Raw genomic sequence first — 24,787 nt, forward strand, 5'->3', positions numbered from 1 at the left:
TTTTTTTACTTCTTACAAATAAAAAAATATCTTTCTTATTTTGAAGTTTGAAAAGTTAGTATAAATTATTACCGTTAAAAGTAATCAAATTAAATATATATTAATACAGTTTATCCAAAATTTAATAAGATGTTTACAATTATTTTCATCAAACCATTTTCTCATATATTCTATTTTTATAATATAGTGAGTATAATTTTATTTGCAAAAAAATTAAATTCAAGTATTTTAAAGAATTAAAAATTAAATATATATATATATATATATATATATTATTTTAATTTACATATATGTATAGATATAAAATATTTTAATTAAGTGCATAAATTATTAATATACATATATTGAATTAAGCATATTAAATTATTATTATTTTTTAAAACACTAAATAAATAATTATTCTAAAAATAAAATTTTATAAAGAAAATAATTACTTTAAAAAATAATTTTAAAATTAAGGCTACAGTCTTTCTTATTTAATTATTATTTCTATTTTTATTTGCTAATAATAATAATAATAATAATTTTAAATCATTGTTATAAAATTCATAATCCTTCAAAATGTTTAATTATATATATATATATATATATATATATATATATATATATATATATATATATATATTAACTTTATTTTTAAAAAAATCAAATTAAAGTATTTTAAAATTTTGAAAAGTAAATTTATGTTATTTTAATTTACATAAATATATAAATATAAAATATTTGAAATACATGCATAGATTATTAATATACATGTATTAAATTAAATATATTAAATAATTATTTTAATAAGTAATTTTAAAATTAATACCTCATTATCTCTTATGTAATTGATTTTTCTATTTCTATTTGATAAATAATAATAATAATAATAATAATAATAATAGTAAATTATTGTTTTAAAAAATCATAATCCTTCAAAATGTTTCAATATGACAACTATTGTGAAGTTAAAAGTTCAATCTGATTGTTATTGTAAAATTTATATAGTTAAATCAAATCAAACAGTTGTTATAAAATTAAAATTTCGATCTGACGGCTCTACAAATTTGAAGTGAATTTTACACAATATTATATTTTGCATGTCGTATGTATGAAATACACAACTCTCTCACTCCTCTTTGCTTCTTATTAAAAATCATGTGTATCCCATCATCAATTTTCATTAATTTTTCAATCCTCTTAGCTTCTTATTAAAAATCATGTGTATCCCATCATCAATTTTCATTAATTTTTTAATCATTTGCATGCCATATGTATGATATACACAATACATAGAGCGTGGAATTATTTTAATGTTGATGTTGATAAATATTAATCATAGAAATATCTCTATATGCATAGATACTTAAACATTGGTTCATATATAAGTGTGATTGTGTATAAATAAATAAATGTAATTGTGAATGTGAACAACATTGATCGCATGGCCTTGAAACGAATCAATATGGAATTGAAGGACCTGCAGAAAGACCCCCCTGCGTCCTGTAGTGCTGGTATGCTTTTTTGTTCTTTTTGGGTCTCTCTTTGTTTTTTTTCTTGGCCTTCAATTATTATACAATTAAAAATTTACACAAACGTTGTACAATTCAAAATATAGTTTGATTGAAAATGTAGTTTCTGACAAAATGTATAGACCAAGGTTTTAAATTGCAATTACAATTATTGTCTAGTTGTGGTTTTGTTGGGATCAACAATTGTGGTCGCGATGGGCCCAAAAACCTTGATTTGGTGTTGAAATCATGGTCACGAACTGCACCAAGGTTTTAAAAAAGGGTCATCGGCTGTAATTTTGACAGCAAGGTCAAGGCTTTTAGGTTCCCACGACGACCGCAAATGTGACTATAGAAGTTGTATTTGCTCACAATTTAAAGTAATATCAAGGAACATTAGAAAACTCAGACTACAATGTTGGTTGGTATTGTGTTGTGATGGACTTTACATCTTTTAATTTTATTTTTATATTATCTTTTGATTGTTTGATAAACTTTTTTATGATTGTTACTTTCTTGTGTACACACACCCGTGGCTGTATGCATAGCTAGGTGTGTTTGTGTGGACCAAATTAATTTAATTTTTAAGTGCCACGGAACATTTGTTTGTTGATAGTTATCACAATAATTTATTGAAGATGTATGAACAATATAATATGTGGGTCCTTAACACTTATGCTACTAGTAAAATAGAAAATTTTGAAATTTAGAGGTTGGATGCACCCCACATTATGTAGTTAATTTTTATTTTATTTGTTTGGTAAAAAAATAAAATGATTCCTTGAGGATTGGAACCACAATGATTCTATGTTTGCTTAAAACCTATCAAAACTTTTGAGTGTATGAGTTATGGAATTTTTTATATTCAGGTCCAGTGGCTAATGATATGTTCCATTGGCAAGCTACAATTATGGGCCCTATAGATAGCCCATTTGCTGGAGGTGTGTTTCTTGTGTCAATTCACTTCCCTCCTGATTATCCTTTCAAACCACCCAAGGTAAATCAAAAGTCTTTATTCTAACTTATGCTCGTGTCTAACTATATCTACCCACACACTTTATGGGATAACTTTCTTTTGTGTTAACTATGATATTTTTGGTACCAATATCTTCATTGAATCCTTTTATTAGAATTTTGCATTGAAGTGTTGTAAATTTCACTTTAAGCCGCTATATAAGACAATGTGAATTGAACTCCTTAAAGTCACAATACATTCTCAACTTTAGTTTATTGGACAATTTGTTGTGAACTTATAATGTTATATATCTTATTTAGTGATTTACTCATCTGATCATTGGTTGGTTCTTTTGTGGACTAATTTGTTTTATTTTTATTTTTCGATTGTTGGTAATGTTTTGAATCATTATCAGTTATCTCTTAACTTGAACCTAAGATTCCTATGCATACAAATGGCTTGTTGGTGAACTGAAAATATTCAAGGATTGTAGAGATAACTACTAAAAAAAAATTCTCATTTATGTGGTTGGATATATAAACAACTTTTGCAAGAACTCATTTGCTCCAACGTTAACCAACATAAGTAACTGCATTGGAGTTTGCTAATAACAATTACACCTTGTGGGAATGGTTTGTATGACATTCATTATCATTTTGTTAAGGTTTCATTTCGTACAAAGGTTTTCCACCCTAACATCAACAGTAATGGAAGTATCTGCCTTGACATCCTCAAAGAGCAATGGAGCGCTGTTCTAACAATATCTAAGGTAACGAAATAATTTATTTAATTTAATTTTCTTGTAATGGATACTTAAAATGTTAAAATTGTGTAGGTTCTTCTATCTATATGCTCTTTGCTGACAGACCCCAACCCAGATGATCCTCTAGTGCCTGAGATTGCTCAAATGTACAAGACTAACAGAGCCAAGTATCAGGCCACTGCTCGATCATGGACTGAGAAATATGCCATGGGCTAAAGTCACTAGTTAATCTGCAAAATAATTTTCTTATCATTCTTTACCATAGTAGTAAATAAATAGTGTTGAATTGATTTAAACAAATATGATATTATACTCTGCTTTATGCAAGCCACTTTGAACTTTAATATTGGAAAAACAAGTTCGTTGTATATAAAGTTTATGGATGGATGTTCACGCCCCGGTGTTGCTTATTATTATGGATGTGTAAATCTAACTGGCAAGTGTACCGAGTCGGGCAAGTAATAATAAAATGATAAGAACTGAGTATCGATCTCAAGAAACTTGTTTCATTTGGTGAACTCTCATTCAATCAGTAGACATTGATATAAAGCCATGTAAATAGAATCGAATCAAAGATGTATGTGTTGTAAATCTAAAAGAACTACAAATACGCTTATCAAAACGGGAGAGAAACAGATGATTAAAACGTTGGGTCCTTCTACTGAACGCTTGATGTAACTAAAATATTTTTCTCTATTTAATTTTATTTCTATGTTCTATGTTGAGGACTAAAATACCAAACATTGATTCCTCGCGTGAATGGACTAATTCTAATTAAACCTCGTTCTCGGATGTCTCGTCCGACTTAGCCTAATTGAATAGTATTACAATCACAACATATCAAAAACTAAAACCCTACACTCTATGTCTAGCAATGTAGTTATCTAGCCCTGCTCTATCCAGTTCTAAGGATTAATATATTTTCCAATGCTAAAAATACTAACTTTACACCCCAATGGGTGATCAGACTAAAAGCATGCAATAATTAAGTGCAGATAGAAGCAATGAACACATAAAACAACTTTAAATAGATAGTTAAGAATTTACATCAAGTTCCAGTAGAATTTCCCAACAGAGATACTTAGCCTTCCATCACAAGGCAGCACCTTTCAGCTACAAGATGAGGGTTTAAGAAGAAAATAACATATTACACAGTAGTGGGGATGTCTCCTCCACCTCTAGGAACCTAGAAATTACTCTTAAACCTAAAATCCTCTTGAAAGCTGAGATTTTTTCCTTCCTTGCTCTGTTTTGCGCCTCTGTTATGCTCTCCCATCGTCTCACTTAGCCCTCTTCTTCCAACTTCAACCTTAAAAAAGGCTTTCTGTCCTCGAAGGCTCGCTTAGCGCCATTTTTGCGTTTAGCGCGAGTTAGTGAATATCCGCTGAGTGAGCTGGGCGCGCTTAGCGCAGGAAGAGAAAAATGCCTCGCTGAGCGAGCTGAAGACGCGTTGAGCACGTAGATGCTTCTCAGATTCTCCTCCACATTCTCCCAACTCGCTAAGTGAGCTGAGTGCCTCGCTTAGCGCATGACTCTCGCTAAGCGCACAGGCCTCGCTTAGCGAGACACCAGCTGCTAGTCTTCACAAATTTCATCCTTTTTACCTGAAATTGAAGTTGAAACACATTAAATTCACAATGTTGGGCATTTCTACTAAACAAAATTAAGCTAAACCTAAAAATATGTACAAACCTACAAAAAGAACCATAAATTGGGGAAAAGACAAACATTTTATAACACTTTTCTATACAAAAGTTAGTCGTAGATGACGACTGACAATGGAACTCGCCAAGTATTTTGCATTTAAATGCATGGTTTCCTTTATATTTATTTTAAATGAATATCTTTGTCAATATTATACTCACATTATTTTATAAAGCAAATTACAGTGACACTTGAAGTTTTGTCACATTGTACAAAATATCCCTGCTTGTTTTATCACTACATAAAGTATTACGCGAACACTTCTTTATATGTTATTATGTACACACTCCTTAAAGTTTAAAAAACATTACACCCAACATTCTTGTAAGGGACGTCATTATAAGATAAGCAAAAGTAGAGATATTTTGTATAATTTGACAAAATTTCAGGAAGTGTACTTATGAGAAGTTACACCCAATATTACACCCAATTTGACAAAATTTAACAATAACATTACACCCAATATTATGCTAACTTTTGATCTATAAAAGCACCACTAGTTGATAACTGTCGCAACCTACCCTACGACAGGGGTGCGAAGGCGAAGAAAAAAGGGCATCTTCCAAAAAGAAAACGCGTGGGAGTCGCTACCAACGTTTATTTGAGGAAAACGTTAGAAAAAACCAAAAAGAGGTCTCTAAATTTTGAAAATGAGGGTTCGGGAGTTGTTTACGCATAGGGAAGGTATTAACACCCCACGCGCCCGTCACAAGGGACGACTGCCTTTAATCAAGTGTGCAACGTGACTTCAAAATTATTTACTTTTCCCTTTTTATATTTCTTTATTTTTTTGGGGTCGACAAGGGGGTGCCCTTGCTCCTACATATCCTCAGGTGTGATGAGGAATTCAGACCTACGTAGTTCTTTAAGTTTGAATATTTGTGTGTTAAATTGATTTTTATGTTTTTGAGATTTATTTTGATTGCGAACAAAGAGTCGTTAAGGTGTTGGACCTTGAAACGATCTCAAGTGGTATTTGATGAAAATAAGTTAGGTTATGAGTTGATTTTGTTTTAGTTTTGTCTATTAGCTTTCAATAATCTTAAGATAGTTTTGTGGCACTAGTGATCGGTTAAGATTAAACTTTACAAATAAAACGAGATCACCAATGGTAAATGGAGAAGATGAATATGCACATAATATCAGAGGAGACCCCTAAGGGTACATAGATTACGTTCAACTCTTAAAAACAAAGCTAACCGATTGTTGCATGAGGAACACTGAACAAGAAACACGATGTAGGGAATGGTTGCGGTCATGATTTGGTAGCGCCTCGGCTTTGTTTCCTCTTCTTTCTTCTTCTTCTTTCTCTCTTTCTTCTTCTTCTCTCTCAATTCTCTCAAGTGTTAACCCTTGGAACCCCTTAAACCCCCCTAGCATGTCTATTTATAGGCAAAAAGCCACTTTGGGGCGGTTAAAGCTCACCCAGGCAAGCTGAAGCTTAGCCCTGAAGGAAGAAGCTCGCCCAGGCGAGCTGCTTGCTTAGCCATGAAGCTATTTCATGGCCCAGGCCAGCCAGATGTTGGCCTGGGCGAGCTAGGGTCTAGGAAAATAAAAAGAAGGACCTTTTTGCCTCCCTTCCTTGGTATCTTTTGTTTTCTTGATCAAAAACACTAAGTGATTCCTTGCTTTGCACTATAACGGGTGCCCAATATCATAGTTTGACTAGAAAGAATCAAAATATCAGCGAACGATAGTCCTTGGACAAAATTAGGGTCTAACAGTTGCCCGTCTTTACTTATCTTTTATTGAAAATGAAAAGGTAAGTAAAGATTAGGACACTAATTTCATCTGAGCGATCTTGCTATTCGAAATCGGACGCCAGAGGAAACAAAGGAAGTGGAACCAAAAAAATGCAAAAAGACATTGATGTATCAAAAGCATCAAGCAAAAGACAACGTAGTCTCATAAAACATAAGACTGGAGACATTGAAGTCTTGGTAAAAGGCTGAGAACATTGAAGTCTTGCAAATAAAAGTAAAAGACAGAAGACATTGGAGTCTTTGAAATGTAAAAGACGAAAGACATTGAAGTCTTGTAAATGTAAAGACTGAAGATATTGAAGTCTTTGAAATGTAAAAGATAGAAGATATTGAAGTCTTTTAAATGTAAAAGACTAAAGACATTAAAGTCTTGTAAATGTAAAAGACTAAAGACATTAAAGTCTTTGAAATGTAAAAGACAGAAGACATTGAAGTCTTTGAAATGTAAAAGACAAAAGACATTGAAGCCTTTGAAATGTAAAAGACAAAAGACATTGAAGTCTTGTAAATGTAAAAGACTAAAGACATTGAAGTCTTTGAAATGTAAAAGACAAAAGACATTAAAGTCTTATAAATGTAAAAGATTGAAGACATTGAAGTCTTTGAAATGTAAAAGACAGAAGACATTGAAGTCTTTGAAATGTAAATGACTGAAGACATTGTAGTCTTTGAAAGTGTAAATGACTGAAGATTTTGTAGTCTTTGAAATGTAAATGACTGAAGACATTATAGTCTTTGAAATGTAAATGACTAAAGACATTGAAGTATCTGACAGCATAAATGACTGAAGATATTGTAGTCTTTGAAAAGGTAAATGACTAAAGACATTGTAGTCTTTGAAAATGTAAATGACTGAAGACATTGTATTCTTTGAAAGGATAAATGACTGAAGACAATGTAGTCTTTGAAAGCATAAATGACTGAAGACAATGCAGTCTTTGAAAGCATAAATGACTGAAAACAATGTAGTCTTTGAAAACATAAAAGACTGAAGACATTAAAGTCTTTGAAATCATAAAGCAAAATACATTGTAGTCTTTTGAAACATAAAGCAGAAGACATTGTAGTCTCTTAAAACATAAAGCAAAGGACGTTGAGTCCTATGAAAAAAACAAAGGGCGTTGAGTCCTATGAATCATGCAATTAGATTTTGAAAATTGGTATATAATGAGAAATCTATGGACTCATAGCCTGATGTGAAACATGAGTTTTGGAATGCATGGACATGCAAACTTCACCCTAAAACACAGTAAATGTAGGCTTTGTACGCAACAATGCAATGCAATGAAAAATTGTGCAATGTTCATGACATTCTTTCCTCTTTTTGATTTTTTTTTTGTGTGAAAAACATAGATTGACTGCCTTTTTCTGAAATACATAATAACTCATGTAACCTTATCCTATCTTTTGCAAATCTCTTCAAGGACTCCCTCAAAGTGCGTGTTTTGATTTAACCACTTGACAATTTTTGGGTGACGACAGTGGAGCCATTTGACATTTAATCAATCAACTAAAATATTGATCGTAGGGTTTTCCCTTTTCTTTTTGTTTAAAAACTTCGATTATTCTGCACAACAAAAAATATAAGGCTTTGGGACCAATCGCATGCACCATTGAAGGATGGCAATGGATTGTTACACTTTGGTATATGACCAAGTAAAACTTTCTCGATTTAAGGTCATAGAGTGATGCCAAGGGTTTGTCGATCCCACTGAAACTTTATGACATGGGTAGATCCCGAAAGAATTTATGTAACGAAGGCTACCCTTGAATCTGAAAGGAATCCTAAGGAGTTTGCATGAGCGACTAACATCAGATGTACCTTATTATCACAATTGTCTTTGGGCATTTTCCACGAGCTCCTGGTCGAATGAGTTTTCTTCTCAACTGTGTAAGTGTAAAACCTCGAGGGTTCTCCCTTTTTTATATATTTTTTTCTCAACAATCACAAGCATGTGCAGGTTCTATTCCAGAATCTAGACTTAAAAGCAAAAGTATCATTCCTTGATCCACATGGGCTTTATTGGGCTTGTAACGTGGTCGAGGGTAAGAGGGGTATGATGAAAGGATTTGAGAGGCTCAAAGAATGTTTAAGGGTTATATTGAGTAAGAACCCTGAGAGTCTTGCTTGTACTTTTATTCATTTCAACCTTTTGGGTTGGGCTCTACCCTATTCGCTTTATACATTAATCTTTTATTGCACTTTTGTGCCTTTCTTGTAAAATTTAGAGATCTTTTGTCTCTCTTTTTTCTTCACTCACCTTTGGTGGATCTTATTTTCTTTTTTCATTGTTGCCCAACTTCATGCATGTATTGTTTGCATTTCTCTTCTCACTGGTTCAGCGGTGGTTCCTACTTGGGGTTTCTACTTTGTTTTTGTTGTTTTTTTGTGTGTTGTTTTTAGCAAACAAATATGCTTTCGGAGGGGGTAGCAAGGGATAAATTAGTGTTTGGGATGTTGAAACACGGCCATGTGCCATTTCAAATCTTGACTAGATACTTTTATAGTTTAGATTTTGGGACCCAACCTCTGACAAACACGCTCCTTATTCTTTCTTATTTTTATTTTTTACTACCCTAATTTTTGCCTAGGCTGCCCTTTCGGGTTTTCAACCTACCGGGTAAGAAATTTTGATCTACCCCTAGGTTCGCTTGAGGCTCATGCATGGTGCCTCTCATTGCCCCAGTGTAGGGCTCCGAGGTATCCATTGTTGTCTTTTGTCATGACCTTGTAGCAAGGAAAAATTAAAGAAACTATCCAGGTTCTCGAATATGAATTTTCAAGGACGAGAAATATTTGAAGGATTTTCAATTGATAGATTAAGTCGAATGTCTCTTGTTCTTGACAACTCACTTTTCTCTCAAAAAAACAACTTTTAAGAATGATAAAATGAGGTCACATGAATGTATGTACTTCTTATTTTTTTTATTTTAAACACAATCAATCAAACGTTTTTTTTCTTCTTTTCTTTTTTTTGAACTTTACTCTTCGTTTATGGCACCCTACCAAACATGTAGAACGAGTAATTTCTGCTTGAACAGACTTGGAGATCAACTCAAGAGTGCAAGTCACTTAAGCAAACAAGCCAATGACGTACATTCACATTCCAATGAATGTTAAATAAATATGCAAAGATGTAATTGTGAGAGAATGAGAGACAAGGACATCCAATTTATCCATATTATTATCATTATGACCGTTGTTTACAGTAATGGCATAAACTTGAAAATCCTAATGAGTCGTTGGAGAAAACTAACAACAACCTTCAAACTGCCCCAAGTATCATGCATAGTATCACTCGACAATGTTAGAATTCACAAGCAATTGTCCTCCTCAAAATTTAGCTAGCATGCATCAATTAGACTTTGCACCTTATGTTTCAGGATCATACAATGTTCAATGGAATGCCCCGACACTCCTCCATGATAAGCACATGTTGCATTCGAGTAGTATCATTGGGAATTGAGGAATCTTTGCTGTGATTATGGGTACCATTGCATTATTGAGTAGATATGGGAGTAAGTTAGCATATGACACTGGAATTGGGGTGAATTCTACATGATTCTTTTCTAGAAAATTCCTCCCTTGGTTCGTGTTTTGGTTCGTATTAAGGGTGGTGTTTGGCCTCGGATGTGCGGCAGGTCGGTTTTATGGATGATTGGGTGTTCTTGGCTGGTAGGGAGGTGGGTAATAAGAAGGACTGATATTGGCTGAGTATTGATATTGTTGAGCTAATGGGAAATTTGGCCATGTAGGAACAACAATCACAACATGGGTTTCTCCCTCCTTCTTGTTCTCTTCATCTGTCCCAAGCCTCCTATTTCCAGAACTCGTCGAAGCAACATAATCAAATTTTCCTCTCTTTAGACCTACCTCAATCCTCTCGCCTGCAAACACTAGGTCTATAAAACTCGAAGGCATGTATCCCACCATCTTCTCATAGTAAAACATAGGTAATGTGTCTACTATCATTGTTAACATTTCCCTCTCCATCATTGGGGGTGCTACTTGAGCTGTCAGATCCCTCCACCTTTGGGCGTATTCTTTGAAAGATTCATACTCCTTTTTACACATGTTATGTAGTTGCATTCTATCTAGAGCCATATCAGAATTGTACTAATACTGCCTAATGAAGGCAACCATTAGGTCCTTCCAGGAATGGACCCGGGAAGATTCCAGATTGGTGTACCAGGTGACGGCTACCCCAGTAAGACTTTCTTGGAAGAAATGCATCAAGAGTTTTTCATCCTTTGTGTATGCCCCCATTTTCCTGCAGTACATCTTCAAGTGATTCTTGGGGCAAGTAGTCCCTTTATACTTAACGAAATCTGGCACCTTGAACTTCGGAGGTATGACGACGTCGGACATTAGGCACAGCTCTGTCATGTCAGCAAAAGCATAATCTCTGCCTCCTTCAATAGCCCTTGGCCTTTCTTCTATATGATCGAATTTTTCCCTTTCCACCATAGCAGGAGGTACTCTTCCCACCGCAAAATGTAAGGGTTGTGGTTGTGGGCGATACTGAAGGGCCCAAAAGTGTTTGGCAGGGGTATGCCAAAAAATGTATGTCCCTTAGTGGCATATCCGAGGTGAGGCTCAAAGTCAGATAAAGTGTAGTCTCGGGGTACTTCATGTGTCTTCCCCATGGGTAGAGGGACCTGTGCATGACCAAATTGGGGTTGTTGGCTCTCAATTGGTATGGGAGCGAAGTTGTTGACATTCTCATCGGGAGTGTGTGCAACATTGGGCGGTGTATAGTTGGGAGGCAATCCATATGGTGGGAAGGAATGCTTGTTTTGAACTTGCACAAAATGGGGGCCGCCCGTACTTCCCAACGCTTCACCTTCCTGACCTACCATATCCGAAGCTGGACGATTTACTTGATTGAAGCCAGGTGGGTGAGTCGGGTCCACTTTCGTGGCGGTACTTGCGACAACAACAGTAGTTGTATTGACCTCCATCATCCTTCTTATACTCATCATGGCCTCCATCATTGTGGTCACCTATTCTTTCATGGCATCAATGTTGGCCTTCATCTGCTCTTGCACCTCCTCTATTTCACTCATTACTCTAGCTTTGGCATGTGTTCGGTAAGGGCACCGTAAAGTATGTAGGGAAGAAGAAGACAAACACAAGATTTATACTGGTTCGACAACAACCCGTGCCTACATCCAGTCCCCAAGCAACCAACGGTTCTTCAGATTTCTTTCAACCTTGTAAAATCCTTTACAAGCCAAAGATCCACAAGGGTTGTACCCTCCCTTGTTCTCTTTGAACAACCAAGTGGATGTACCCTCCACTTGAATTGATCCACAAGAGATGTACCCTCTCTTGTTCTCAGTATAACAACCCAAGTAGATGTACCCTCTACTTGTGCTACAAAGGATGTACCCCCAATGTGTTAGGACAAAGAATTCTCAGGTAGTTAGTCCTTTGAATCTTTGTAAGGGGAAACAAAAGATATCTTAGGCGGTTAGTCCTTTGAAATCTTTTGTTTAAGGGGAAGGGAAGAATCAAAAAGAATTCTTAGGCGATTAGGACTTTGAATTCTCTTGGAAGAGGGAGAAGGGAGATACAAAAGAACTCAGGTGGTTAGTCCTTCGATTCTTTTGGCAAGAGGAAGAAGGAATGAAGAAAAAAGAATAGCAAAAGTTTTTAGTCAATGAACTTTTCTTGAAAGAGAAAGTATTGAACAAAAACTTTTAGAAAGATGAAGAGAAATGAATCAGAAAGTTCTGTAAAAACGTTATTGAAATTCATGCCATGGTCACATATTTATAATCATTTGATGACTTAAGTTAAAGTTTGTGACTCTTTGGCAATTTCTTTAAAACTAGTCACCTTTTAAAAATTGTGACTCTTTTGAAAACTAGTTACTCAAAAAGTTGTGACTTTTGAAAAAATCTTGAGAAACAAGTCACTTTATGAATTGTGACTTTTGGAAATTTATTTTTTGAAATCAGTCACTGGTAATTCATTACCATTATAGTGTAATCGATTACACATCAAAAGATGTGACTCTTCATGTTTAAATATGAAAATCAAAATGTTTAGAAACACTGGTAATCAATTACAAGTATTGTGTAATCGATTACACAAGTTTAAAATGATTTGAAAATGTTTTATCACTAGTTGTGATTCTTGAAATTTGAAATCTAACGTTTTAAAACATTGATAATCGATTACATGATTATGGTAATCGATTAAAGCTTTGTAAATTAGTTTTGAAAACAATGTTGGCTACTAATAATCGATTACTACCTTCTGGTAATCGATTACCAGAGAGTAAAACTCGTTGATAAAAGATTTTGTCAAAAATTCTTGTGCTACTCAATGTTTTGAAAAACTTTTTTAATACTTATCTTGATAGAGTCTTCTCTTGATTCTTAAATCTTGAGTCTTGAATCTTGATCTTGATTATTCTTGAATCTTGATTCTTGAAACTTGATTATTCTTGAATCTTGATTCTTTGAAACTTGATTCTTGAAGCTTTTTTACTCCTGATTCTTTGGAACTTACTTAACTCCTAATTCTTTGGCATCATCAAAATAATCTTGGAAGACATTGCTTCCATAGGGAGTGCTACTTGAGCTGCCAGATCCCTCCACCTTTGGGCGTATTCTTTGAAAGATTCATGCTCCTTTTTACACATGTTATGCAGCTGCATTCTATCCAGAGCCATATCAAAATTGTACTGATACTGCCTAATGAAGGCAACCATTAGGTCCTTCCAGGAATGGACCCGGGAAGATTCTAGATTGGTGTACCAGGTGACGGCTGCCCCAATAAGACTTTCTTGGAAGAAATGCATCAAGAGTTTTTCATCCTTCATGTATGCCCCCATTTTCCTGCAGTACATCTTCAAGTGATTCTTGGGGCAAGTAGTCCCCTTGTACTTGACGAAATCTGGCACCTTGAACTTCGGAGGTATGACGATGTCGGGCATTAGGCACAGCTATGCCATGTCAGCAAAAGCATAATCTCCACCTCCTTAAATAGCCCTCGGCCTTTCTTCTATATGATCGAATTTTTCCCTTTCCACCATAGCAGGAGGTACTCTTCCCACTGCAAAATGTAAAGGTTGTGGTTGTGGGCGATACTGAGGCCCCCCAAAGTGTTTGGCAGGGGTACACCACAAAATGTCTATCCCTTAGTGGCATATCCGAGGTAAGGCTCAAAGTCGGATAAAGTGTGGTCTCGGGATACTTCATGTGTCCCCCCATGGGTAGAGGGACCTGTGCATGACCAAATTGGGGTTGTTGGCTCTCAATTGGTATGGGAGCGGAGTTTTTGACATTCTCATCGGGAGTGTGTGCAACATTGGGTGGTGTATAGTTGGGAGGCAAGACATATGGTGGGAAGGAATGCTTGTTTTGAACTTGCACCAAATAGGGGCCGCCTGTACTTCCCAACGCTTCACCTCCCTGACCTACCATATCCGAAGCTGGACGATTTACTTGATTGAAGCCAGGTGGGTGAGTCGGGTCCACTTTTGTGGCGGTACTTTCGACAACAACAGTAGTTGTATTGACCTCCATCATCCTTCTCATACTCATCATGGCCTCCATCATTGTGGTCATCTGTTCTTTCATGGCATCTATGTCGGTCTTCATCTGCTCTTGCACCTCCTCTACTTCACTCATTACTCTAGCTTTGGCATGTGTTCGGTAAGGGCACCGTAAAGCGTGTTCTTTCCTTTTGATTACAATGATTACAATTTTGATTTTAAGGAAAGAATGCAATGAGCAATGCACCCAATGTGAAAAGAAAAATAGGCATGAATGTATATGAATGATATATTGTTGAAGTATTTTAAATTTTACACTGGACATTCAATAGAACATGGAGTCGAATTAATTCAGATTTTCATCAAAACAACATTGATTGTTCATTACATCTTGTCAGAGTCAAGGTGCACTTGGAAAATCAACAGTCCCTAATTTTGTAAATTATTTAGCTCAATCATGTGTTAGTAGTAGCCAAAGAAGCTATGTAAACTCGATCCATCTTCTGCCCCAACTTTTGCAAGTTGGTTACTTCCATACTTGACCTTAACCTTGACTTGATGAAAAACTTTTCTCAAAAGCATATGCTTGGTTCGACCCCATGTTCGCAGGAATATAAATTTTGATCACCAATATTTCAACAACTTATCATAGAGGAGATATGATGAATGCTTAGGGCATAGTTATGCTATACATGACAAAATTTTTTTATCAAACCGAAACAAAACGCCCGAAAGACCATCCTTTACTAGTTAACAATGCATTAGGTACCATGTTCACGTGATTTTCAATCATTTTTCAAGGGAAATGAGCATATAATCCCAACATGGTTCGTTTATAGCTATCATCATGGTACCCAACACATGTAACTAAGAATGTGGTGTGAACTTTCACGCTTCATCGTGACTTTCCTTTTTGTTCTTTTTTTGTTTTTGTTTTTGTTTTTTTTGTTTTTGCGAGGAAAATGGAAGGCATGAGCAACTATGTGTTAGGATCATGCAATGAGTGAACATAACATGCGAATGATGAAAATATAATGTATGCAATTGGAAGAACAAAAGCATGCTAAATGAAGATGTATGATAATGCAATGGCTTATGCAAATGCAATGCATGAATATGATAAATGATATATGTGGAAGCAAAGCTTCATGATGAATCAACAATGATTCAAAGGTGTTTTGATGATAACAATGATGACAACAAAAGATGATGACAAAAGTGATGAACAAAAAGCTCAAGTGAATCAAAGAACATCCATTTCAAGAGAATCAAGAACAAGTCAAGATTTCAAGAATCAAGAAGCATTCAAGACTCAAGAAGAAATCCTAAAAACAAGAATCAAGATTCAAGATTCAAGATCTCAAGAATCAAGAATCAAGACTCAAGATCTCAAGAATCAAGATCAAGATTCAAGACTCAAGATTCAAGAATGAAGAAAAGACTCAATCAAGATAAGTATTAAAAAGTTTTTTCAAAACTTTGAATAGCACATGAGTTTTTGACAAAACCTTTACCAAAGAGTTTTTACTCTCTGGTAATCGAATACCATATTGTTGTAATCGATTACCAGTAGCAAAATAAGTTTGAAAAAGTTTTCAAACTGAATTTACAACGTTCCAAATATTTTCAAAAGGCTGTAATCGATTACAATGTTTTGGTAATCGATTACCAGTGCCCTTGAACGTTGAAATTCAAATTTAAATGTGAAGAGTCACATCCTTTCACTCAAAAGCTTTGTGTAATCGATTACACTTATTTGGTAATCGATTACCAGTGACTGTTTCTGAAAAATCTAAAGATGTAACTCTTCAAAAAGGTTTTGACTTTTTCAAATGACTTTTAAGTCTTTTGAAAAGTTATAACTCTTCTGAATGACCTTCTTGACCAGACATGAAGAGTCTATAAAAGCAAGGCTTTGTTTTGCATTTTGATTCAATCATTCCAATCCTGAACACTTTTCCAATTCATTCAAACAATATTTTACAAGCCTTGAATCTCTTTGAACTTCTTCTTCTTCTTCTTTGTACCAAAAAGCTTTCTGAAGTTTTCTGGTTTTCCAAAACTTGAAAACTTGTGCTATTAATATTTTCATTCTCTTCTCCCTTTGCCAAAAAGAATTCGCCAAGGACTAACCGCCTGAATTCTTTTTGTGTCTCTCTTCTCTCTTTTCCAAAAGAACAAGGGACTAACCGCCTGAATTCTTTTGTGTCTCCCTTCTCCCTTGTCAAAGAATTCAAAACGACACAGTCTGAGAATTCTTTTGATTCTTCCCATTTCCTAATACAAAAGCGTTCAAAGGTTTAACCACCTGAGAATTCTTTTGTATCCCCATTCACAAAGTATCAAAGGTGTAACAGCCTGAGATCTTTGTCTTAACACATTGGAGGGTACATCCTTTGTGTCACAAGTAGAGGGTACATCTACTTGGGTTTGACTGAGAACAAGAGAGGGTACATCTCTTGTGGATCAGTTCTAGTGGAGGGTACATCCACTAGGTTCAAAGAGAACAAGGGAGAGTACATCCCTTGTGGATCTTTGCTTGTAAAAGGTTTTTTACAAGGTTGAAAGAAATCTCAAGGACTGCAGGTCACTTGGGGACTGGAGGTAGGCACGGGTTGTTGCCGAACCAGTATAAAAACTCTTGTGTGTTTGTTTCCTTATTCCCTACTCTTTTACTTTTCGTTGTGCATTTAATTTCCGCTTTTACTTTCTGTTAAGTTTCTCTTCTACTCCATTTTTTCTTAACAACATAAGTAAAAGCCTTAAAAGAGTAATTTTTTAATTGGTAAAGTTTTAGGAATAATTAATTCAACCCCCCCCCCCCCTTCTTAATTATTCTGAGGCCACTCGATCCAACAAGTGGTAGCAGAGTAGGTTTCTTGTAGAAATTCTAACAACTTCAAGATTAATGGCCTCTTTAGAGTATTTGTCTTTCAAAAGTATTTTCAGGAAAAAGGTTATTCCAAGATCATGATGAAGACCAAGTCAATTTGTGTCTCATGACAAAATTTGATGAGAATAACAAAGAAGATTCTGTAAGGAAGAAATGGTACATAGACAGTGGATGTTCCAAGCACATGACTGGTGATGTATCCAAATTCACAACTATTTCTCCCAAGAAAAGTGGACATGTTACATACGACGACAACAATATTAGTAAAATCTCAAAAGAGGTAACATCTAAGCCATCTCTATGAATTAAGGTATGAGTAGTATTTTCAGTTAATTTATTTTTGTGGCTAATAGAAAATAATTGTTAAAATTGTTTGATTGTGTTTACAATGTTTAATTAACTATATTTAGTTTTAATTTTGAATATATATGATTAATTGAAATTTGTTTAATGCTTGAATTGCTTATGTTTTGTTTGTTTTGACATGATAGGATAACTGAATTAAATAAATAATTACCATAATATGTGTTGATAATTGTTATTTGATACTTAAATTTCAGTGTTTAATTCTCTGGTAATCGATTACCACTATGTGTAATCGATTACAATAGAATAGACTTAGTTCTATAAATTGAAGATAAGTTCAAAATTATTTGATTGTGTTAAAATTTATTATGATTAATTAACTATATTTAGTTTAAATAATTTCAATATACATGATTAATTTTTTGTCTTTGGCAATTGTGTCCAAGTAGTTGGAAGTTTGAAAATTAAAATTTGGAAGTTATTGGAAGTTTCAAAATTAAAATTTGGAAGTTATTGGAAGTTGAAAGTTGAAAATGAAAGTGGAAGTTATTGGAAGTTGGAAGTTGAAAAAGGAAGTTACTGGAAGTTGAAATTTGAAATTTAAAATTTAAAATTTGAAATTTAAAATTTTTTATATTTGAATTTTTTTAAAAAAGTATTGTGCACAGTTAGTTGATTATTAATTAAATTTAATTAATTTGAAATGTTTGATGATTGATTGTTCTTAAAAGTTATGTTTATTATTTTGATAATATATATTTTTAAAAGGGGCATCATCTATCGCCATCTATCGCAACCTACCCTTCAACGGGCGTGTGAAGGCGAAGAAAAAGGGGCGTCTTTCAAAAAGAAAACGTATGGGAGTCGCCACCAACGTTTATTTGAGGAAAAAGTTAGCGAAAACCAAAAAGAGATCTGTGAATTTTGAAAATGAGGGTTCAAGAGTTATTTACGCATAGGGAAGGTATTAGCACCCAATGTGCCCGTTACAAGGGACGATAACCTTTATTCAAGTGTGCAACGTGACTTCAAAATTATTTACTTTTCCCTTTTTATATTTCTTTATGTGTGTGTTTGACTTCAAAAAGCAATGAGAGAGATATTGCAAGAGAACTTCATTGCCAAATACTCTCTCAAAAGAAACTCTTGGGCAAACACTTGCAAATCCATTAAGATTTCATCCATGGACTTCAATTGTAATATCCTTCTCTTCAAGAGAGAGTTTCTCTTCTTTCTTCTTATACAAAGAGATTGCTTTAGGGACCGAGGGTCTCTTAAGTTGTAAGGAATTTTGAACACAAGGGAAGGGTTGTCCCTATGTGGTTTAGACTTTGTAAAAGGAGTTTTACAAAGATAGTGGAAAATCTCAAGTGGGTTGCTTGAGTACTGGACGTAGGCACGGGAAGTGGCCGAACCAGTATAAATTGAGTTTGCGTTTCTCTCTTCCCTTATCTCATTTATTTTGTTGCAATCAATTTTGTCTTGCATGTTTAAATAACATTATTAAATTGATTGTTGTTTCTTCTGCATTTTGAGCCTTTCTCATTTAGAAGGGGGTTAAAAGTTTGTTAGTGGGAAATTAATTCACCCCTTCTTAAGACAACTGAGGCCACATTTGTCCAACATCAACTGCATCAGTACCCTTGTCCATAAGATCAGTCTTTGTGAAAACTCCTAATATTCTTTCCCCTGAAAATTAAAACAAGTTTCATAAAAAAGCTTACCTAAGTTGCATAGTACCCTAAAAATAAAAATAAAAAAGTTTCATAAATAAGCCAACTTTAGTCACACAGTAATCTCATCATCGAGTTAGTTGCTTGTAAAAATATTGAGTTATCTACTTATGTAGAGGTCACATAACATTGAGTAATTGACAAATTAAGAAGCACAAAAGTGAGAACCAAAAATTTGAAAATTCTTATGCTCAAAGGAGTCAACTGTAGAAACCACTACTAGAATAAAGGTTTTCAACGTCAATTCCAGGACCCATTTGATGACGGTTCTAAAATTGTCTTTGAAGTCATCATCGTGAAAAGTGTTAACTTTACACTACAGTTATCCAACCGTCTTAGTTTGAAAGATTTCTAAGACGATTTTCAATCAAAATCATCTTAGAATGTCATTTTTAAAAATAAAAAAAAATGCAAACACATACTATAATCACCAAGTTTCGTGCAATTGTGTCAATTTCAGTAATTAAACAAATTGATAATCAGTATGATTCAACAGTACTTATGATCAATGTAATATCCATCACCGAACTACTTGCCATATAGTAGAGAGAATAGATAATGTGAGACATCTTTTACCTCGACATACATATAAACAAATAAAACATATAAAAATACAGATAAAAAAATTCACGTGGGTAAAAGGTTTACATTTACTTCACTATTACCAAATAAAACTTATTAAAAGCATATTCGGCTTAGAACAAGGCCATCAAAGTTTACAAAGGAAATTTTGTTAAATCAGTGAGGTAAAATAAAATAAAATAACATCATGCAATTAAATTAAAAACTCATCCCCGATGTCACATCCTATCAGAACATTGTGTCACAGTGTCCTCTAGCATGAGGTTCTTTAAAGTCATCCACCTAGTTATCTACTCCCACAAATACAAGGTTTGAGATTATCACAAGATCCAAACATAAATAGCACATAGGGAGTGAGTTATCACATTTCTAAAAAAATACAGATCACCAAAGACATAATCAATATAAATTATAAAAGTATTTATAGCATAGCTCAACTTAATACAATCCATGTCACCACTTTATCATTTAAAATTCATTTTTCAATCACCAATCACATTACACATGAATCACACACTCATATCAAGACGTAATAACACTCATTAATTTCATAATAAACAATTAGCAGGTGTTATGCAACAATTATACTAAGACTCAAGCATATATGTAATGTGGTACCATGTCAGTGAAAAACTACACTGGGGCGCTTAAGAGTACATAACAAGACACACCACACAATGAGTATGTCAAGTCACTCTCACTAGTAAAATCATAAGATGACCAGTCAAGGTCATTCTGTTTTGCGAGAATGCTCCAACCATATGGGATCAACATAGGCTTAAAGGAGCACTCAAACTGAGTGTCTTTACCCCCAAGGTCTAGACTCCAAAAATTTTGTTAGGGCTTCACCTTCCTGATTCAGGTTCAACTCCTAAAACAATTTTTGCACGCAGACACTACTCATGAATTATACAATACCCATGACTTCACACTCGTGTTTCAAACACGTTTAACACATTGTGCTACAATTTAACACTTTAGGTTCCTAACTAGGAATCCTACAATTTCCCTTTAACACTGTGCATAAACACTTTTCTCAAGGTAAACACCAGTCAGGTTATTGTATAATTCGAAGCTCACAACACAAGTATTGTCACATCAAGTGTTAACCACACACTTATTCACAACCAATTTCATGTCCACAATTTTAACATATCACAACGTCACAATCCACCATCACATGTTTATGTGAACCTCATAAATCAATGCATGTTCAACTTTGCACTTATACTCAATCCCAATAACAATGTTGTGATCTCAAAGCATCATGTTATCTCACAAGTCATCACATATTCAATTTATCACTTAGGCACAACTTTAATCATAATTTCATAATCTCAATATAATAATTTATCATGCCAATCTAGCAAATCTTGTCCAAAGTACAAACAATTTATACAAAAATGTTTCTCACAACATGGGGAGTAAAACCCCTCAAACAATTTCACATAATATCAAAATCAATGAATCAAAATCCTAGGTTAAAAACACGAAAACACCAAGAGCATTCAATTTTATCAACCAATTTGCATCAGGACATCAATTGGTTTGTCAAATGCAACAATATTGCATTTATAATCATAAAGGAAAAATTATAATTCAATAAACATCCCAAAATAAATCCCAATTTGATCCCCTAAGGATCCCTACACATGTTCATTCTAACCTCAATTGCGATAAACTCATCCCTTACCTCTAAGCAGGCTCACGTGTGTAGTTCGGCAGTGATAGCGACGTCTCAAGTAGTTCCCTAACATTTCTCAAGCTTTTCCTCTGTTTGCTCTGTTAGGGTTTCCAAGCGTTAGAGAGAATGGAGAGAGATTGTAGCCTCCATTTTACTATCAACGTGCGAGACTAATTTCTCTCTTCTAAAACATTATTTCTTAAATAGCAACGGTGAGAATTTGTGAAAATGGGTTCTAAAGGTGGTGTTCAAATTTCACGATGATTCAACGGTTGATGAGTCCGAAATCGTAGTTTTATTGGGACAAGTTTTGGGTATCTGCGGGAAAAGAGAAAGCTTAGTGCGAGGGACATTTCATCCACCACAGATATTATCTCAAAAATCCCCACGGCGTGTGTGTGTGAAAATAAATTCCAAACCATGCATTCGAATTCTACGAGGATCCAACAGTTTACGAATACAAGATCATTGCTTTACTGAGACAGGTTTGAGTGTATCCGAGAAAAAGAGATGGTTTTGGGATGGGAGAAGGAAAAACGAATTTTAAAAGAAGAGAAATCGTAGAGATGTATCGTCAATCTGGAAACTAACCTAATATGTCTTAATTTATAGTTAGGGTACTCTTAACATATTATTTACTCTATTTTTCTTTATTTTTATCATTTTATAAACAAGAAGTCTATTTTATTTCTTATCAAATGAATAAATAAAATATCCTTTTTATTTTCCTGCAATCCATTATTTTAATAAAGTTATTTCTCCTTATTTATTTAATTATAAAAATCTCATCATTTTCCTAAAACTCTATTTATTTTTAAATAAAAATCATTTTTAATTTATTTTACAAAAAATGGGGTGTTACATACTAGCTTATGTGCTTATATCACATATTGAACAAAATAAAAGTATAAACATGAAACAAAAATAGTTTCAAAACCGATAACTTACATGTCCCAAAGAAGTACTTACCCATACAAACACCACAACTAATACAGTTTTGCAGAACCTGGAATACATTGACAAAAAAAAAACTTTCATTGAAGAATCTAAATGATGCAATATCAGTGTTCATAATGATCTGATGGATGGCTTGACAAACAATGTGTGAATAATAAATTACCTAGGTGTAGATTACGAGAGAGGTAACGCCAAACTTCATTTGGTAAAAGAAGAAGAAGAAGGAAACTCATCAATTTTTGCTAAGTAGTAAAAAAAAGGATGTTCTCGGTCACTAGCACCGACGATGCTAGCTTACCAGGAACACTTTATTCATGAAAATGACACTGAATCGAGGCAAGATGATGACGTAGAAGGCCTCTCCAAAGTGCTTGAGCTTTAAGTCAGCATCAAGGAATTCAGTTCCACCAGAGTGCCAGAAAGGATTTCAGCATTGCAAAGCCTCACGGTGGTGATGCGGGGAATGGCGACTCCATCAATGATAGGCCATCGCAAAGTAGGGCCTGGTCCTCGACATGCATGCCATGCTGGTCCTCGATGCTTTGGCTCTGAGGCCGAGACAAAACGCGACGAGGTGAAAGGAACATGAATGGAAAATCAACCACCCTGGCAACCACGACAACCTTATAAAAGTTGAGGTGAATCTCAATTCTGGCATCTGGCCTTAGCGACATGGTTTGGTTGGAAAGGAAGGAAAATTTTCAATTTGAAAAAACCCTAGGAGGAGCAAGCTCATAAGGTCGTGATGCTTGGGCTTTTTAAATAATTTATATTGTGAATATAACGATGGTTATCCAAACCCATATTTATTTGTTTGGTAAAAATAATAAAATGATTCCATGAGAATAGGAACCCCAATGATACGTTTGCTTAAAACTTGTCAAAACTTTTAGATTGTTTTATGTTCAGTCAGTGTATGAATAATTGAATTTTTTATGTTTAGGCCCAGTGGCTAATGACATGTTCCATTACAATTATAGGCCCTACAGATAACCCATTTGCTGGACATGTGTTTCTTGTGTCAATTCACTTCCCTCCTGATTATCCTTTCAAACCACCCAAGGTAAATCAAAAGTCTTACTTTATTCAAACTTATGCACGTGTCTAACTATATCTACACACACACACTTTATGGGATAACTTTCTTTTTTGTTAACTATGATATTTTTGGTACCAATATCTTCATGGAATTATTTTATTAGAATTTTGCATTGAAGTGTTGTAAATTTAACTTTAATTCACTGCATAAGGCAATGTGAATAGAAAATTTACTAAATCCAAGCCTATGTTTGGTAAAGGACTGATGGGTGTATTGAAATTAATGAGGAACTCCTTAAAGTCACAATACATTCTCAACTTTAGTTGATTAGAAAATTTGTTGTGAATTTATGATGTTATATATTTGATTTCGTGATTTACTTATTTGATCACTGGTTGGTTCTTTTGTGAACTCTTTTGTTTTATTTTTATTTTTCAATTGTTGGTAATGTTTTGAATCATTATCAGTTATCTCTTAACTTGAACCTAAGATTCTTATGCATACAAATTGTTGGTGAATTAAAAATATTCAAGGACTGTAGAGATCATTACTGCAAAATTTTCTCATTTACGTGGTTGGATATATAAACAACTACTGCAAGAACTCATTTGCTCCAACGTTAACCAACATAAGCAACTGCATTGGAGTTTGCTCATAATAATTACACCTTGTGGGAATAGTTTGTATGGCATTCTTTATCATTTTGTTAAGGTTTCATTCCGCACAAAGGTTTTCCACCCTAACATCAACAGTAATGGAAGTATCTACCTTGACATCCTCAAAGAGCAATGGAGTGTTACTCTTACAATATCCAAGGTAATCGAATAATTTATTTTATTTAATTTTCTTGTAATGGATACTTAAAATGTTAAAATTTTGTAGGTTCTTCTATCTATATGCTCTCTGCTGACAGACCCCAACCAGATGATCCTCTAGTGCCTGAGATTGCTCACATGTACAAGATTAAGAGAGCCAAGTATGAGGCCACTGCTCGGTCATGGACAGAAAAATATGTCGTGGGCTAAAGTCACTAGTTAATCTGCAAGATACTTTTCTTATTATTCTTTACCCTAGTAGTAAATAAATAGTGTTGAATTGATTTAAACAAATATGATATTGTACTGTACTTTGTTTGCTTTATGCTAGCCACTTTGAACTTTAATATTGGAAAAGAAAGTTCATACTATATAAAGTTTATGAATGGAAGTCAACAAGTATTTTGCATCTAAATGCATGATTTCCTTTATATTTATTTTAAAGGAATATCTTTGTCAATCTTATATTTCACATTCTTTTATAAAGCAAATTACATTGACATTTGAACTTTTGTCACATTATACAAAATATCCCTGCTTGTTTTATCTATACACAAAATATTATGTGAGCAATCCTTTATATGTTATTATA

General features: G+C 34.2%; 1 protein-coding gene across 3 annotated transcripts; it reads left to right on the forward strand.

Moving 5' to 3' along the window:
* The first annotated feature begins 1,426 nt into the window (after positions 1-1,426).
* On the forward strand, positions 1,427-24,316 carry LOC100788548 (ubiquitin-conjugating enzyme E2-17 kDa). 3 transcript variants are annotated; one of them, XM_026126220.1, is made up of 5 exons: positions 1,427-1,496; positions 2,363-2,490; positions 3,113-3,217; positions 24,092-24,196; positions 24,263-24,316. In XM_026126220.1, exons 1-5 carry the CDS (start codon positions 1,427-1,429, stop codon positions 24,314-24,316), a joined length of 462 nt encoding a protein of 153 aa, XP_025982005.1. The 3 variants fall into 3 exon arrangements, with proteins under 3 accessions (XP_025982005.1, XP_003547838.1, XP_003547837.1); XM_003547790.1 differs by lacking the exons at positions 24,092-24,196; positions 24,263-24,316 and adding an exon at positions 3,284-3,427 and having other exon boundaries at positions 1,427-1,529; XM_003547789.1 differs by lacking the exons at positions 24,092-24,196; positions 24,263-24,316 and adding an exon at positions 3,284-3,427.
* The last annotated feature ends 471 nt before the right edge of the window (positions 24,317-24,787 follow it).

The sequence above is a fragment of the Glycine max genome, chromosome 16 (assembly GCF_000004515.6).
Source record: "Glycine max cultivar Williams 82 chromosome 16, Glycine_max_v4.0, whole genome shotgun sequence".
Classification (NCBI taxonomy): domain Eukaryota; kingdom Viridiplantae; phylum Streptophyta; class Magnoliopsida; order Fabales; family Fabaceae; genus Glycine; species Glycine max.

Bases quoted from the DNA above. Each gene is read 5' to 3' on its own strand.
- LOC100788548 (XM_003547790.1), top strand. From the start codon at position 1,427: ATGGCCTTGAAACGAATCAATATGGAATTGAAGGACCTGCAGAAAGAC. The intron at 2,491-3,112 runs GTAAATCAAAAG...CATTTTGTTAAG, and splicing joins ATCCTTTCAAACCACCCAAG to GTTTCATTTCGTACAAAGGT. The intron at 3,218-3,283 runs GTAACGAAATAA...AAAATTGTGTAG, and splicing joins CTGTTCTAACAATATCTAAG to GTTCTTCTATCTATATGCTC.